Source organism: Stegostoma tigrinum, chromosome 18 (assembly GCF_030684315.1).
Source record: "Stegostoma tigrinum isolate sSteTig4 chromosome 18, sSteTig4.hap1, whole genome shotgun sequence".
Taxonomy (NCBI): domain Eukaryota; kingdom Metazoa; phylum Chordata; class Chondrichthyes; order Orectolobiformes; family Stegostomatidae; genus Stegostoma; species Stegostoma tigrinum.
This window is the reverse complement of record NC_081371.1, coordinates 15,327,238-15,346,346: the sequence shown is the minus strand read 5'-3', so window position 1 is coordinate 15,346,346 and position 19,109 is coordinate 15,327,238. Positions and strand designations below refer to the sequence as shown.

Sequence of the window (19,109 nt, the reverse complement as noted above, 5' to 3'; positions counted from 1 at the left end):
TTTCAGAACTCAATGAGTTAAAATAATTTTATTGTGTCGAGGACTAAGTAAAGTTGTTGGTGTAGGCCCTCAGTATAGATTTGCAAATATACTAGAATTATTTTTAAAATTTTTTTTAAAATGGATACATAGTACCAGGATCAGGAAAGTATTAAAACGAAGACGATAATTTAACCAGTGCGAATATGAGTGGATGAACCTTCATATAAAGTTTCTGATCCAGCTGATTTTCTGATATGCATAGATGGGAGCCAGCTTCGTCACTACTGCCGGTTCCCATCATGGCGTCAATTTTAATTTGTTGAAATGGGGTACTAGCCTCAACCTAACTGCCCGTTAACTGGGCAACTGTGAATTTTACTGCTGGGCAGCTGAGACTGTAGGTCTGTTTCAGTCTGTGAGCCTACTTCAATCTGCAAATTGGATTGTAACTGATGGTTTAGGATAGAACTGGCTTTAATCATGCAGAATGCACTCTCTGACCAGCTTTGCCGATGTGTGAGCCAAGTAATTTTTTTTTGTGGAGCCAGAAGAACTTTCTTCAAAGCCCACAAAATTAACCTGGGAACTGCTACTCCAAATCCTCTTCCTTACTTTGCTGTCAACTCAGTAGTTTCTGGGCTGGTTTGAATCCAGTGATCTGGATTAGAAGGTCCTTCTGCTGCCTGCAACTTGCTGGTTCAATTCAAATGAATCTATGGCCTCAAAATAAATTTCCGCAGCTAAAACTAGAGGGCTGCTTTTGATTTTCTCCCTGAAGACTCTATCCATTCGCAGGAAGTAAGCAAATGCTTGATTTCAAGACTTTCAAAAGTGTTTCAATTCAATTAGCGTACTGCAGTATTTTATTCATAAAAGATAGTATGAATTCTTCGGTATACTTACAGTGAATGATAGAATTGAGGAGAAGAAAGTTCCTTCATCGTATCTTGACAATTTGGAGAGTACACCTTCCAGTACGAACACAAACTTGAGGTGGAGTTGGGGGGAGAAAATTTCATAACCATGTTAGGATCTAATAAACATATGGGGCAGATTCTTGAAACAGTTACGCCATCACATGAAATGTGAACACACATTACAACAAACCTCTACTGTTTTAACCAGTTATCCTATAAATTTTACACAAGAATGAGCTGTGGGTAATGATCTTACGCAGTTTGAAATGAAGTTGTATTACCTGTTTGGGAGAGATAACTCTTCTATCGCATATTTTCTCACCATGTGCACTGTGTATCGAGTCATACAGCATAGAAACAGACCCTTTGGTCCAACTCATCCATGCTAACCAGGTTTCCTAAACTAAACTAACCTAGTCCCACTTGCCTGCATTTGGCCCATATCCCTCTAAACCCTTCTTATTCATGCACCTGTCTAAATGTCTTTTAAATGTTGTAACTGTGCCTGCACTTACTGCTTCCTCTGGCAGGTCATTCCACGTACGAACAACCCTCTGTGTGAAAATGTTGCCCTTCAGATCCCTCCTAAATGTTTTGCCTCTCCCCTTAAAAACTGCCCCCTGGTTTTAAACTCTCCCACCCTAGGGAAAAGACATTTGCTGGTCAACCCCTTGTGATTTTATAAACCTCTATCAAGTCACCACTCAAACCTACATTCCGGTGAAAAATGTCCCAACTCATCTAGTCTTTTCTAACAACTCAAACCCTCCAGTTTTGGGCACATCCTGGTAAATCTTTTCTGAGCCCTCTCCAATTCAATAACATCCTTTCTATAGCAGGGCGAGAAGAACTGGACACAGTACCCCAGAAGTGGTCTCACCAACGTCCTGTCCAGTCTGAACATGACATCCCAATTCCCTGCACATTTTGGAATATTTTGGTCCAGTTGTTACAGAACAAGGGAAGTTCTGCATGCTGCCTCCATTTACCAAGCCTCACGTTTAATTTCCCTTTCCTCAGTTTCTATTAGTTTGCTGGCCTCACGTGTCCTGTTTCCTATCATATTTCCTGTAGGCTTGCCAGATTGGAGGAACAACACTGCCAGAGGTAAGGAAGAGGGGGATAATAACCTGCAATCATATTTAAGACATTTATGTAGGAGAGTGCTCAGAATGAGAGGTAAGCTGAAGAAGTAAGGACTGCAGTATTCTCAAGATGAGTTCTTGACGGTCTCCTCTTTTCCTTTGGAAAAAATGGAGGAATCAAGAAAGGAAAGTGTCAGATTGCTTTTCTTAATTCCAATCTTGGACAAGATGTAATTACTTTTGGATCTAATCTAAATGGTACAGTCACTTAAGGCACTATCTTTGGCCCCTGACAAAAATTTTGTCCGTCAATACAGCTCCTTCTCTCGTGTTGCTGTGCCAGACTCTCCCGAACCTAAGTATTTCACTCAGTCCAAACAGACCTTCTCATCCTGTTTTCAGAACACTATCCACCTCTAAACCCATCTCACCTCATCTGCCACTGAACCCTTCACATATCCCTTTGCCCCAGCCTCAATGGGCTAAACTTCCCAGGTGACAGAAAAGTTCCAGCTTCAGAGCTGAAAGCAGGAGGCAAACCCACATGCCAGTGAGCAGTAGCTGTCAGGGCAGCATTTTGCTGGTGGCAACCAATTAAGAAGTCAGTAGTGGAGCTGTCATCCAATTAGTGAAGGTGGCCCACATCTTAGAGCTGCCAGCGATGAGCCCGGTCTCCATTGTGGAGGTTTACCGGGAAGGTGGGGGGGGGGGGGGGGATGTCTACCGCTGAGTCTTGGTGGTGCTTTTGCTGCTTGGGGGGGGGGGGGGGGGGGTACCATGGAGCCTCCATATAAGGTGTTTCCTCCCTGGCTGCAGGGCTGCCCGGTTTGACCTAGTGGTCGGCCCTTCGGTAATGGCCTCATGCTGGCAGAAAACAAGCACTGGCCCTTATCTGGCCAATCAGTTGGCTCAATTGGCCTCTTGACAAGTGTCTAAGCCATTGACATTCTTGTAAGTGGCAACATAAGATAGTGGCAGGAAGCTATCAGGCTCCCTTCCTGACAACTATTCCTGCCATTCTGCTTGTCCTTCCAACACTTTGGAAAATTCAGGCTGATTAATCCAATGCTATCTTGACTGAACTCTCATCCTCCATGCTCTATAAATTTCATCTCACCCAAAACTTAGCTCCTTGTATTCTTTCCCTCACAAAAACCTGAAGGCGAAGCAGTCCAATTCAACAATTCAAATTTATTACTTTTGCCCTTTCCTAAAATCACCTGTTTTACTTCACCTTCACTTTATAGTCTTTGCCCATGTTACAACACTCACCATAACATCCATCGCTTTGTTGTGCCAAACTGTTCATTTGTTAATCCTTAGCACCCTTTGGCCATATCACTGATAGGCCTGGCTTCAGACATCCAGATCCATCTGTGCTGAATATGCCTTCTCAATCTTTCTATTTCTTCCAATGCCCTCTTTAAAACTGACTACTTACCTCCCAACTACCCCATATCAACTCCCCTAGCTAGATACTTTGCCTTGTTCCTTTGGCTTCTGTGAAACACTTTAAACACTTTTTTCGGTGCTATGGGCACTCATAAACATTTTGTGTACTGACTTTAGTTTCCTGTTGTTTGTGGGGAACTTCATATGTGTAATAATTTTTCAGCAGCCTAATTAAACGGCCTATCTTCATGTAATAGCTCAGGCAGTCAGCATGTTTTATAAAATTAGCAAAGAAGTGTTGAAGAATTTTGATCTCTAACATCCTAAACACAAAATTAAACTTTTTCTCCAGGTTGCAGGCCACCTAATGATGTAATCAGTACAGGGCAGATTACTGACTAGATGCAACCTTGTATCTCAACCAAGAGGGATCAGTAAAAAGATGGAGCCCAGTTACCTAAGTTATCTTGATATTGATGCACAACAAAATCTCCTTAAATTATATAAACAAATTAATACAAATGGCCTATAAACATTACAAGAATGTTAACTGCGACAGGTTCTTATGCCAGCATTCTGAAAGGAAGATGTTGCTTGGTGATAAAGACTTGTGGATTATTAACGTAGCATGCTGATGCTCATGAATTGAGACTCAGCACTGCAGTGAGAAACACCTACTTGGAGTAGAAAGGAAGAGAATCATAATAGGCACCACTACATTTGACACTGAGCACAGGGTTTCAGATATTTTTACTGACTGTCTCAGGCACACAAAAAAAGAATGAACACACACTTTGACTTATCATAACTGAATGATTGCAAGTGCCAATGACTGATGTGTCCTTTCTACAGCCATTGAGAGATATCATGTAAACACTGCATTCCTTTTTTAAGAATCTACAGTGAATGAAGAAATAATCTCTGGATTTGTATAATTCATAGCATGTGGTATACCTGTACAAATTAAAAAATGAATTTTTTTCCAGATTATTGTAATGTGTCAATCGAGCAGTGAATTAAGTGTTTTGAGGACTGCAAAAGGCCCACAATGAACCCCAATATGTTCAGTTTCAATCCCTGAAATGATTTGACGTTGCCTTGCCTTGAAACAGTGTCGGGAGCTAGGAGAAACTTTTAGCATCGTCACATCCATTAAGCAGCACAATTCCCCAACCAACCATTTCTTACCTTTGAAACCAGCAGGGAAATCATTTCTTTGAAGGTTTCTTCAATCAAATCATCGATCTTTGAGTGATACTGCTGCTGTAATTTGAAAATGAGAACAAAGTTGCAAATTGACAGAGAAAAGAAGAAATGATTGTGAAAACAATGTCTTGTTCTACCTCAGACACAATTAAAAACTATAATTGGGGGATTTCAAATAGAAAACCTTGAGCACAATCTCCCCACCCAATGCTGTTTTACATTCAGTGCTGGAAAGCTTCCCATGTACACTGTCGCGTTAAGCAGCTAATAGGTCTATTATCTGAGTGAATTGAGTTGTAGACCTCATTCAGGCACAGGAATGTGAAGGATACTTTTTTGTCGGCTTCATTGCAATTAGGACAACCGTGTGCTTTTTCTAAAGACCCATCCACTTGGATGAATGAAAGGCTGGAAGAAGATTCAATTAATGCAACATTTTATGTCTGACAACTCTCTTTCTTAAGTCATTTAAGCTGCTCTGTGAGAAACGAGAGATGCTGATTGTTAGCTGGAAAAGGGGCTCTGCATTCGCACAGCACGCAGCAGTTCACTTGGGTTCACAGAATTCTTGGTAACAACAAATTTAACAAGATAAAATTAAATTTTTCTCGATCAATAAAGCTGGAAGGTTAGTAACAAATTAATAGGTGATAAATAAAGCATTCTTCAAGAACCATGTTATTCTTATTTTTTTGTGAACCGCCAGACTTTAAATTGTTATGATTAATGAAATATCTAACGAGTCCCATCTTTTATTAATAACAGACAATATTGTCTCCATACACCTGATTGTCATTTATAGGGAGTTTTACTTACGAGAACTAACCTGGTACTTCAAGGACTGTAGAGTACCAAGCCTTGATTAGGATTGTCGTGCATGCATATAAAAATATCAAAAACTTTGCGGTCATCAGTTAATTTTTCCTTTCTGTGATTCATAATCTTTCAGCAGGGAAACAAACCCTTCAGTCCAACTTGTCCACTCTGACCACACATCCCAATGTGATGTTATCCCATTTGCTCGCATTTGGCCCATATCCCTCTAAAACCTTCCTATTAACATACCCATCCAGATGCTTTTTAAATGTTGCAATTGAACCTGCCTCTGCCAGCTTGTTTCATAAACACACCACCCTCTGTGTGAAGAAGTTACTCCTCAGGTCCCTTTTAAATCATTCTCCTCTCACCTCAAACCTACATCTTCTATTTTTTGACTTCCCCCATCCTCGGAAAATGACTTTGGTTACTCCACCTATCCATACTCTTCATGATTATACCAACCTCTAAAATCACCCTTCAGCCTTTGATGCTCCATGGATAAAAGCTCCAGCCCATTCAGCATCTCCCTTTAGCTCAAACCTTCCAATCCCAGCAACATCCTTGTACAGGTAGTTTGCCTATAACATGATAGTTGTGTTATTGCGTGACCTTGTGCAATAGAAAATGGTATTATAGAAAAATGCCACAAAAAATCATGTTGCAGGGAAACTGCTATAGAAAATCACTTTATCCAGACAGTAGGAAGTTTGGTTTCTCCAAACAGCTTCCATTATTCATCAGTCACATTACAGCCAATTCATGTTAACAAAGTACGCGTTTTAGCAGAACTACCTCTGAATCTTTTCTGCACTCTCTCAAGTTTAACAACATCCTTCCTATCGCAGGGGGACCAGAATCAAACTCAGCATTCTAAAAGCAGCCTCACTAATGTCCTGCACAGTCACAATATGACATCCCAATACCTACACTCAATGCTCTGAACAATGAAGGCAAGCGTGCCAAGTGCCTTCTTCACCACACTGTCTACCTGCGACTCCACTTCCAAGGAGATATGCACCTACATCCCTAGGACATTTTGTTAGCAACACTCCCCAAAGCCCTACCATTAACTGTATATTTATAATTACAACTCACCAAAACATTCAATGACAATATCATTACCATCTATGCAAACAGGTAAACTGGTCAATAGTTGCCTCAAAATAGCTAACTGTTCTTATTCTGTCTCCTGTTGAATTGAAGCCTGATCATTTAGACATTGCATGTCTGTCCAGGGTAATTCCCTCCAAAATCATTTGCCTCGCTGCACCCATGAGAGACTTCCCTACATAATGTTCAGATATGATATCTTTATACATGCTGTAAGAGCAAACTAACCTTCACCTCATGTGATGTCAGTAGACTGTCTCAGTGACTTTTCTATCATGGTCATGCAGGATATATCACTGAATGTCAACTATGTGTATATTGGTATCCTCAAGTGATTCCACTTCAATGTTCAACTGCATGGAAGCTTGACATTTATTCAGTAACACCAAAAAGTCATGGATTGCAAAACTGAAAAGGCCTACATATCCCTTGCTTTAAACAAGGGCTGCTTGCCCGATTGCCAACAGAATCAGAAATAATTAAATAAAGTTCAAACTCAGCTCATTCATCCTGGAAGAGGGTTTCAATTAGTTTCTCTCTGGCTCAATCACACTTTCTCACATGGCCTTCTTGGCTAATGTCCTCATTGCCAGTCTACATCTTCATCCTCAGAAGATTTCTGTCAATTCCCTATTTCATTATCTGGGATATCATTCACTTTGTTGGTTTCAGTTAGAAAGGACACAGTATGCTACCATGATGATGACATCCTTCCTAAGCTATACTGTCAGGCCCTGTTGATGCAGTCCAAGAACTGAAACTTCATCTTCTGTTCAACTGTGACTCTGGTGGAAGCATGAAAGGTCTTGGATATTCAATCTGCAACTGTCTGAGAATTTTTAAAAGGTGTCATTAGCCGTGTTTGAGGAGATGTGTTTCCCTGTAGTCATTCCTGCAAGGGCTGGAGACTTTGGTTAAAGGCAGGAACCTGTCAGTTCTACAGTACAGAAAACCCCAGGGCTGCTCCCAGGAGAACTGGAGCAAACCTCCAGTACTTGGAATCGGTGGTCACATATAATTTGTACTCCTCTGTACAAAAACTCGGTAGGTTGCTGGTAGAGTGCTCTCAAACAATGAGTGTGCAGTTGATAGTGCCCTGAACCTGGGGGCAGACAGTGATGGTGGAAAATGCCCAAGACGCTGTATTCTTTTCATTACAAGGGTAAAGTATGAACAGGTGCGATCTGGAGAAAAATGGCACGATTAAGTCCCAGATGTATTAATGGATTGGGGACTGGAAGATGGCATGCCAGTCCTCAGTTGCTCCTTGAAATAAGTTGCTGGCATTAAAATAATCCAAGGCAGCTGTGACTTTGAAATCCACTTGGATGGGAGTGCCACCCAGTTTTTCTGAGTGCAAATCCTCTTCTAGCAGTTTTCAAACTTCAGCAATGATGGAGTAGGACATCCTTAATTGGCACCTTTCAGAATGGCGAAGAAAATGACAGTGAGGCCTGTAGATTCTGGGTCTCATCATTCTTCTCCACCTCCTTGGTGGATCTTTACCTGCTGTTTCTGCCTCTAGTGGTAGTACAGCCACCGCTGAAGGTCACTGCTCTTGCAAGCACTTGCAACACAGAGCTGTTGTTGTTGTTCCCTTCTATGTTGTCTTCTGTGTTGGACTAAGGGAAAATGTCTCCAGTCACAGCGTTCTCCTTGTGCGGGTCAATAGTGTGGGATGTCAGAATGTTGACATGTTTATTGAACAAATTTCTGAGCCCTCACACCCATAACAATGAAGGCTCATATGACTCCGTCACAATGTGTGGATCAAAAACCTTTCAAGGTGGTCACTGTCATGCTTCCATAAGGATCATTGAGATATGTTACTGTATCCAATTGTATGGTGAACATCTAAACTGTCATATTTTTGGAGTAGAATTCTGTCCGGAAGCCACCAGGATAGCCAGCCAGCCAGCTCTCCACCACCATCCTCCAACTAAAATACAGATTGCCTTTTGTATCCCAGACCATGTTCCTGCAGACTTACACCACTGAGAGAGAATCTGGCAGCTGTGATGGGTTAACATCCTGTAATGTGTTCGTGAAATGGGAATATCACGTTCAGCTTTTCACTGTTTTGTTCTCACTACATTTGCTTAGCTAAGGAGGCAATTAGTGCAGACAATACAAATGGCTCCTGATTTATTGTGGCTATAACTTTTACTCTTCATTTTTGGACAATGAAAGGCCTGGCGATGAAGCATGAACTGATGGCAGTGTTACTAAATGCAGGAGACTCGATAATGCAATTGCTTCCAGCACGGCCCTCAAACAAACAAAAACACAGAAACAGATTTAATCTACTTTGCTCCATAAGTGAAGTAACTGCGCAGTCAGCATGAGTGACTTTCAGGCTCTGCTTGTGTTGTAGAAGTTCTCCCATTCTCCATATTCTCTATTGTCTTGTTGAACCCCTGGCTTTGGTGGAAGTCTAGTCACCCCCATTTTAGTTGGGTGTCTTTCTCTAACAATTGATGTCTTCACTTTACCTCAAGAGCACATTACATTAGGAATTCCTTTGCCCTTGTTGGTCCACTTGATATTGAGGCCAGAGCTACTGTGGCATGTCTGAGCCTCTCCTATACACTGAGACAACCCACTGTGAGAACTATTGCTGGTCCGTTTCATTGACAGCATTCCCTCAGACATGGAGCACAATGCGCCCCAGACTCAAGTTGCCCGCTTTTCCAAGATTCCACAGACAGCTCATGATAAACCCTCTGATCATTAGTGAGGAAACCCTCAGGACTGACTGTGTCCCACCACCCACACTGACATGGTAGGCACAAATGTGACAGTCCACTTGCTGGGCTGCTGTCTCAACAGTACTCCTGGTATAGACTTAACTGCTACAAGGACACATCTAAGTGCCTGACTGATCATGGCCAAACCAGCAGTCTGAGATAGGAAGAGCCTCTTCACTGCAGCCATATCCACTAACTGACTGTAGTGCCTCTTTACTCGACAATGGACTGATCCTACACACATTATCTTTTGCTTGAAACACATGCAGTGTATTTGCCATGTAAATTGCTTGCACTTGTTGCAGTTCTGAGGATGATGTAGCATCATATCCGTCCCTGTCTGACTGATAGACAGGCTGTTCAACGCTTCCCATTGTCACATGCTGCATGCCTTTCCCTCGGGACTATAAAGCTGTGCAAAGCTCAGAGTTTGGCAGCTTGTAAATGAGCACTAAAGGCCCTGTGTGCTCAGAAAGCAATATGAGGCTGGTTAGTAAGCACTAAAGTGAGACAGCATTAAGAAAGCAAGCAAAGAGCTATAAGAAGCATTTGTACATGTAAGCACAAAGGCATCCTTTGTAGATGGATGGGATACTTGTCTGTCCCTGCACACAAAGCAGGTTGGAAGAAACGTGCAATTCATTGATGTCCCTGAGCTCCTAAGGAAGTTGAGTGCTTGGTGTTCGAGTTGCCCTGAGAGCAGGCATGATGATATGGTGAGGTTGGTCATTTGCTGATGCCAACTTGCACATAATAGGGTCAAGGAGGATGGTAACCATGCAGCATGCAGTGTCACTGGAAGAAGTTACATTCAGCATTTGCACCCATCTGGTTTCTCATGGAAGAAAGGAGAATTGGAGGCAAATTGATGTTTTAAGGAAATGCAAATGCATAGGCATAAGACAGTCACCACGCAGTGGCGAGATTCAGAAGTCACTATTTAAGGGTCAAGTGGAAAATCATCCTTTTCTCAACGTTGAGAATCCGATCCCAAATTTTTCCACCTTTCTCTCCATTACACATGCTACACATGGAGGGGAAATTTCTGTTGAAAAGTGAAGTAACACAAAAAATTGCACGTTGATATTGAACTTAAACAGATTGAAATTTCAAACATTCTTTTGCAAAATTTTACCTTGCACAACCTTCCTCTAAATGTTACTTTTCATGATAATAGTTTAAAGTTAACATTCTATATTGTGTGTGAGCTCTGTTGATTTTCATATTTTTTCCTGTCACAGAAGGAGTTAGAATAGAAGAATAATGTGGTGTCACCATGGTTCAGTTGCAACACATAATGTTGACTCCTACTTAAATCACGATTGAACGTAGTCGACTCAGCATAGACAAAGTACGAGTCAGCTTTGGAACAGTGGAGGACAGAATCAAGGAAACCAAACTGCTCTTTTTGTAACATAACTCAGATTTAAATCCAGCCCAAACTGATGGGATGATCACTTCCTCTTCCTCGATTGTTGTAAGGCACCAAAATGAAATGTGGAAATTTCACTGCTACATCGTGGGTGAGGGCCTACAGAAAATTGTCCACCTTACTGCACACAATGGGAATATTCATGTAGGTATAATACCAGGACTTACTGGAGTTTGAGGTTAAGGTGTCACGTCGAAGCAGACATTCAAAGATATGATTCCTACCTCCTTTATGACGCATGTGACCTTAGAATGCTTGGCATTAATACCAAGTGAGAAAGAAAGCCATCAGGCTAAAATAATTTTAACACTGTGGCATTTCAAAATTCCAAAAATGCTCACATATTTAAGAACAAAGAACAAAGAAAATTACAGCACAGGAACAGACCCTTCGGCCATCCAAGCCTGTGCCAATCCAGATCCTCTATCTGAAACTGTTGCCTATTTTCCAAGGATCTGTATCCCTCTGCTCCCTGCCCATTCATGTATCTGTCTAGATACATCTGAAATGATGCTATCGTGCCTGCCCCTACCACCTCCAGTGGCAACACGTTCCAGGCACCTACGACCCTCTGTGTAAAGAACTTTTCACACATATCTCCCTTTTCCCCTCTCACCTTGAACTCATGACCCCTAGTAAATAAGTCCCTCACTCTGGGAAAAAGCTTCTTGCTATCCACCCTGTAAATGCCTCTCATGATTCCGTAGACCTCAATCAAGTCCCCCTTCAACCTCCATCTTTCTAATATAAATAATACCAATCTATCCAACTTCTCTTCATAGCTAGCGCGCTCCATACCAGGCAACATCCTGGTGAGCCTCCTCTGCACCCTCTCCAAAGTATCCACATCCTTTTGGTAATGTGGCGACCAGAACTGTACACAGTATTCCAAATGTGGCCGAACCAAAGTCATATACAACTATAACATGACCTGCCAACTCTCATACTCAATACCCCGCACAATGAAGGAAAGCATGCCATATGCTTTCTTGACCACTCTATTGACCTGCGTTGCCACCTTCAGGGTACAATGTACGTGAACTCTGTTCTCTCTGTGCATCAATTTTCCCCAGGGCTTTTCCATTTACTGTATAGAAAACAAGACTTTCCAATGCTCATCACTCCCTTCACCAGGAAGAAGGCTACACCTAGACTTGAAGATAACAAAGTGTGGGGCCGGAAGAACACAGCAGGCCAAGCAGCATCTTAGGAGCACAAAAGCTGACGTTAGATTTGAATTCAGGTCACAGGGTTCAGAAACCAGCGCGCTCACCATTTCACCATGGCAACCAGAATTATTTATTAAAATAATTTTAAAACGCTCGCAATAATTTTAATTTGTTCTATTACAAGCTCTGCAGTACAGCTCAGAGAAAAGAAATGCAAAGTTCACAATAATGGAATCACACTGAAATTGTTTGTAGAGAAAGGAAGGGATCTCTTGCTGATGGGGCAGGGCAGGGCTGACAGCAGGGCTGCAAAAAAAAAGATGCAGAGAGTTACTGTGTACAAGATGCAGACTTGTAAGGGGATCAATTATTTTCAACGCAACTTCTGACAGATATTGGATAAAGGAAACAATTCCTTTGCTTATGTAAAATTAGAAATTGTAAAAGAAAGTTGTATAATATAGAATTTCTACTGTTACTATTTTTGCACCTTTGACCACCAATACACATGTTTAGAAAGTTAATTAATCAGGTTCAAACATAAGAACAGTCCTCAGTTTTGGTAACGCCTTTGGCATTTGGTTTCAGTGGAAGCCAGCTGATCCATTGCTTGCTTATCAATTTCCAAATCTTCCAACCAAAGTCACCAAAACTTGCTCCCACTCATATCTGGATGTCATACTGAGAATCTCTCCTTTTTTAACGTCAGAGGTTAATAACAAGATGGAACACAAAATAAACAAAAGCAACACTTACCCATTGCTTATTAAACTGGAACCGGAGATGGGGAACATAAATGAAGGAAACAAGGCAGAACACAGGAAGAAGCAAAAAGGACAATGATGAACATTTAGCCAAAATTCAAGTCAATCTGTAAATCATGAGGGTATGACGTAAGACTGAAAATAAACTCATCTTAAATGATAATGTCAAAAGCCAACTAAATGGGGGAGAACTTAAATGAAATGTATTTATTCTGTTCCAATGACGATATAAGCAAAAGAAATAGAAAATGTTTAAATCTCACATTGGGGAGACAATCACTTCTCCATAACAAATATCCCGCAAACAGCAAAGATTAGGGATGCAATCTTATCACACCAGCAAAGAAGGAATGGAGATGTGATTGGGAACAAAATATGAAAGGTCAACATCTGTTCCACAGGCTGCCACATTCCTGTCTCTGGGTGATCTTCGAGAAACTGGTGAGTGATGGATCAGTCCCTGTCTGACAGTGACAGATGGTCAGTAATTACCAACTGTAAGGACAACAGGAGCTTAGGAATGCTGCTTGAGGATCCTCCTAGCCGTCTCCTTTTCAGTGCTGATCCTGGCAACTCAGTTGAGGCACTGGGTGCATAGTAGGATTGGACTCATGCCTCAATGATGTTCCCGATAGAATGGGCCTCAACCACAGAACACATTAATCAACAGGAGAATGTGCTCCTCTGCCCAAGGGGCCTACCCAGCTTTAGTTTTGATATTGATGCTCCGCTCATTTGGCACCCCCATGTTGAGGTGTCCTCACACTCTCCTTGCTATCTCTACACTGCTCACCTCTCCCAAAGTTGCTTTCAACCTTGCAGAGTTTCAGGCCCTTTGATTGTTCCTCAGGAACCTGCCCACCCTTCTTGATTGGACAGAGCTCCAAATTGGAACCTCTTATTAGGCTGGCTTTGAAAAAATCTTGCAGGCAAGCACGACAATCTCAGACAATCGGAGACAGGATAGATATTGTCACTGATTTATTGTCCCTATTTTCAAAAGTTGACAATACGCCCAAGAAACCATACTGTTTTTCAAATTTCAAATGGATTTGTCAACTGGAAAGGCCATAAACTACATTGCTTGGGAAAAGAAAAACATATCTTTTTGTAATTTCCCTAGCTCTCACTCCGTCTGAGGCAGAGAATACTTTCATCAGGTAGCAGCCTGCACAGCAATGCTGTTTTGAACTGAGTCATTATAACATGTCTCCCTCTTTCCTTTCTCTGCGTGTGGATGGTGTGTTCATTCCTACTTGAAACTTTATTCACACAGCATGGCCGAGAATTGGAAATCAAGCATGGGATGAATAGGACCTTTTCAGCTCGATTCCTATCTGCCAGAAAAGCAGAAGCCGATCCTAACCAATCAATCCCTATGTTTTGTTGCAATAATGGGAGAAAGCATTCAATCACATAAACAGTTCACTCAGTAAACACTGCAAAACATTTTCTAATATGTATTCAACTAATTAATTGTTAATTTGAATAAATACATTTGAAATCCATTTTCACCAATGAATGCTAATGGTGAGATAATACAGTGCACTTTTTCTAATTTTACTTCATACTAATTTGTTGTTTGGCAAATTGTGTAAGGCTTTCAGAAAAAAGGTTAAGATAGAAAAATAATTAAGATATTTTCTTTAATTTTATCGTGTGATGAAATGGGTAGCTTCAAAGTTTGTATTTTTTGAGGTAGAACTTAATGAAGAGGGAAACAGCAAAGGCCTTTCAGTTTCTATGGAAACTATGAATGGCAACTAAATCTCTGGAAAGACTGAACATGAATGAAAATCTATAAAAAGACAGTGAGCCATCTGAACTCAGTTAGTGACCTCATGGTGCACAACAGGCAAGCTTAAGAAAATGGAGTCTAGATACAGAATCTGAACACATACTGTTGCTGCAGATGGTTCAGCTCTCTGAACACAGCATCAGAGGCATCTGATCCACGCATCAGACTACTGCAAACAGAGCTGAAAAGGGTCTGCAGGTGTGAACCATTTTTGGTGAAAAACATGTCTGTGGAGCGTGGATTGGTTGTGTGCTGTTGTTGGCTGAGGATCAGGCTAAATCCGAAAAGAGGAGCAACTGAAATTCTTTGTGAGACAGATAGAATTTATAAGGACTTTGTGATAGAGATGTAATGTTGACTGGGCTGCTGTGCCAATTCTTAAGATGTGCCTTAGTTGTATTTGTCATCTTATGATTAATGTCTAATTTATTTTTTATAATTGACAATAATTTGCCCATTTAACTAAAACTGGTTTTGAATGACAGTTTCAGAAATTACAACATAATATTTTGCATTTGCTTTGTTTGACTCCTTTATATTAAAAATTCTTTTATTTTAAACCATGGAAACTTGTGACTTCAATTTTTCACTAAATAATCGGGATTTTGGATTTCTTCTTTTTCTATGCTACCAATCTCCACCGAGATCATAACAATTGGAAATGCACTCTTTTTTGAGTGTACAGCTTCAAACATGACATTTCTTTTGTCATGTGAAGAATGATGTCTATTGTGAGATCACACCAAATCCAGTTTCTTATTTTTATTTTCTATTTGAAGCAGATGAAAGGATAAAGTCCTGATTTCACATTAAGCATTTCTATGGAAAGTTAATTGTCAGGAAACAGACCCAGAACACAAGGTGTTATTCAGTCCTAATGGACAACTGAATAGGGCTTTATGGTGGGATGGATGGTTGCAGCTTCAAGTTCACCCAAAATGTAAAGTCAATGCTTTAAAATAAAATGACTTTTGAAACATTTGTCAAATTAAATCACAGTGGAAAAAGCTTTTATTAAAAAAAAGTCAAGCAATCAATGCATTAACAGTGGAAAATACAAAGAGAAGTGAAATAATGAATAAAGTTAATGTCTACCTCTTGTGCACCTTCTAAAATGCACAGTTTTGTAGACTGTTTCTTGGCGTCCACAAGCACATTGATCATGGTACAGACAGAAGAAGGAACACGCAAATCTGTTGACTTGTTCATTTTTTGTAACTTGACTTCAAATGCAACTCTTGTTCTGTTTAATAGAAACAAAAATGCAGTCTTTCAGATATGATTGCTGCTGGTAGATAGTTGCTGCTAAACTGCTAATAGTCAAAGAATTAGGAATATGCAAGCAAACTGATGCAGGGAAACACACTTAAAATCAGTTATGATAACCCAAATCTCCATTTATAAAAATGGTGGGCTTATGTCTAAATTTACTGCTCCACACGCCAGGCATATTCTTTTACATGGCAGCCTGTTTCCAGAACTCCACTAAAGGTACTGTGAGTTGTCCCATGGGAAAACTGAACAAATTACAGGCCTTTTTCAGACTCACTACTATGCCACTCACTTTGTATCAAAAGCAGCTAAGCTGACCAAGTAAAATGAAATCAAGTCATTGCACATTGAGGCTCCAATATGTAAAACTACATTATAAGGCTTAAACATCCTTTATTACTGATAATGCTTCCAACTACCCTAAAACATACAATTCTTGGTAAAATAAATTTTGCAGGGTTGAATTCTTCTTGTATGATCAATAAAGAAATCAAACACTTCGGTCCATGTTTGACAAAAATAACTGATTTTAGTCATAGTGAACTTATGAAACATTTCCTCTTTCTAATATTTACATGTATGTGCTCCCCTGTGGTATGGTTAAGTATGTGTTAGTGATTGAAAGGAAATTCTTCCAAAAGTAAAGATATCCATAAACATACCAAATTCAACCCACACTAACGTAAGCAATTAATGGCATCACAGAGACTTAGAGCAGACAGGCTGATTAGAAGGATGAAATTTAACATGCGTGTCTGTTAAATTGCCTGTTAGCTTGAATTAAGTGCACGACAGATACAAGTAGATTCTATTATTGAAATTCATGTAATTTCTGTTTATTCTGTTTTAATTATTTTGTTTCCCTGGTACCTTTACAGCTGTCAAAGCTGCTGCCAAGCCCAGCTGGCAACAGATAGGCATTACTGCTGGCATGCTGAATGGGAGATTGGTTGACACTCTGCCACCTGATGGTGTCTCAGAAGGATTCCCTCAATTAGAACCAACTGTCTTCAATCAGGTTTCAATGTGGACATTGTCCCCAAGCTGTTGTTGCACAACTCCTGTGACTGCTGAAATAACTCCATAGATGCCGGCAGCCCTTCACCAAGTTACACTTTATTTACACATGAACAGTCCTTGATATTTAATCTGCTCTCAGAGTGAACAGAACCTCTGACGTTCCTGTTCTTACCTGTCAGCCAGAGCTCCCTGATTGAAACTGTTAATCTGGGCCAGTCAGAGATCTCTTACTTCTATGAGTACCACCTGGCTGACCTCGTTACAATCCTTACATCCCTCCCCTTCCAAACCTGAGGACATAGGCTGGGTTTTCCTTTTTTGTAGCTCCTCCTAGGAGCGCTTCAGCTCCCAGGTCAGGTTCCTCTAACTCTGCCTCTGAAACAGATGGCATTTAACATGCATTAACTTGCCTCTTGTACCCAGACTGTCTTGGAAGAAATTCATTCTCTTCTTCAGGTAGCGAAGGCATCAAGACGGTGACATCTGCCATGTCCATCTCAGGTTCTGAGGTATCTTCAATGCTTTGCAGAGAGGGAGAAACAATGGCTTCCAGAACAGTTGGAAAGTCAGTCAAGGGGATGAGCATATTTTGCTCCCACACCGTTTGGGAGTTTGTAGCTTTCATATAGTCCATGTGCTTGTTCAGGAACATCGCATCTACCCAATCTTTATACATCAATGGTCCTGACCTCATGTCAACCATGCCTTTTACCCCATTCAGGGTCATTCTGGTGATTCCAACACCAAATTTCATTCCCTGAAGTAAACTGTCGCTCTTGCTTAGTGGAGTCTTACGTCTGGCATTGGTGTTCCTGAAGCCATTTCACATCCTTCCCATTGAGTCTGGGAAGAACAGATTTAACCTGGTGTGGAGTCTCCTCCCCAGTAGCAACTCGGCTGGAGCTATCCCTGTAGTCTTAGGGAGGGTGCTCCTATAATCAAATAAGAACTGGGACAGTTTGGCATCTAGCAAATCTGTCAGCTGTTTCTTTTAGCCTGCCTTCAAACTCTGGATTGCTCTTTCTGCCTGACTATTGGATGATGGATGGTATGGAGCTGTCCTGATATGTAGAATATAATTCAACTTCAGGAAATTCTCAAATTCCCTGCTGGTAAATGATAGCCCGTTATCTGAGATCAACAATTCCAAGAGTCCATCTATTGCAAAAAACGCTGCACAGTTTTCTATCATCCCCATGTTTGATGAATGAACTCTATGCATGTCCAAACAGCATTTTAGGAGTGGAAAAGCTGACGTTTCGGGCCTAGCCCCTTCATCGGGGTGCAGGCCTGAAACGTCAGCTTTTTTGCTCCTAAGATGCTGCTTGGCCTGCCGCATTCATCCAGCTCTACATTTTGTTCTCTTGGATTCTCCAGCATCTGCAGTTCCTATTATCTCTCTATGCATGTCCAGCTACTTTGAGTGGCATGCGCACAATGATTAAGAATATTGAGTCCATGAAAGGCCCTGCATACTCAATATGTAGCCAAGTTCAGGGCTTACCTGGCCATTCCCAGAAATGTGAATGAGCAGTGATCAGTAATTTTATCCTTGCTGGCACTCTGGGGACTGGCCCACCAATATAGCTATATCTGCATTTAATCCCAGCCACCAGACATAATATCCCACCAATATTTTCATTTTGGAAACCCTTGGATAATTCTGGTGGAGTTGACCCAGTATAGGGTGACAAAATTTGCTCAGGGCAAACACTCTTGCTCCCTGAAATAAAATGCCATGCTCTACTGTCATCTGGTGCCTCTGGGTGCAAAAAGGTTTCAATTCTGATTGTGATGGCCCTTATGGCTCACAACCAGCTGTTTCAGTTATGCCGGGACTGGAGCCTTCTGTGTCCAAGTCTGTTATTGTCAGCGGTGACTAGAAGAGGGTCCAAAAGACTTTTCCAGTGGTGGTACCAGCAGTGGTGTATCTGCCAGAGGGAGGTGGTTCAACGCATCAGCATTTGCTACTTGGCCTCCCAGACATGTTCCAACACATGATTACATGCACTTAGTGTTAGAGCCCTCCACTGAATTTGGCCTGAAGCTATGGGTAACACTGCCCTGTTCTCTTTAAGGAGACCTAGCAGGGGTTTCTGGCCCACTAAGATTACAAATTTATATTCATAAAGGTATTGGTGGAACTTCCAGACTCCAAATATAATTGCAAAACCTTCCTTCTTGATCGGGCATATATTCACTCCGCATCAGTCAAAATCCTGGATGCAAATGCTATTGAGCATTCCCCTCCATTAGGCCACCTATGAGTTAACACTACCCTGATACTGGTGGAGGATGCATCACATGTCAAAAGCAGATCTCACTTGGGATCATTGTGTGTCATCACCTGGAGGCTAATAGTTGTTTCTTCACTTCCCTGAAAGCTGTGGCACGAC

General features: G+C 41.2%; 1 protein-coding gene across 17 annotated transcripts in view; it reads right to left on the bottom strand.

Moving 5' to 3' along the window:
- Nucleotides 1–19,109, bottom strand: part of cadps2 (Ca++-dependent secretion activator 2) — a 607,285-nt gene that overhangs the window by 76,040 nt on the left and 512,136 nt on the right. For 12 of the 17 annotated variants that reach the window (XM_059652338.1, XM_059652341.1, XM_059652344.1 and 9 more), the window contains 4 exons: nucleotides 15,517–15,664; nucleotides 12,616–12,630; nucleotides 4,565–4,639; nucleotides 886–969 (listed from right to left, as the gene is read on the bottom strand). In XM_059652338.1, coding sequence (XP_059508321.1) covers nucleotides 886–969; nucleotides 4,565–4,639; nucleotides 12,616–12,630; nucleotides 15,517–15,664 — 322 coding nt within the window. The remainder of the gene's footprint in view (nucleotides 1–885; nucleotides 970–4,564; nucleotides 4,640–12,615; nucleotides 12,631–15,516; nucleotides 15,665–19,109) is intronic. The other 5 variants (XM_059652340.1, XM_059652343.1, XM_059652351.1 and 2 more) reach the window with 1 other exon arrangement.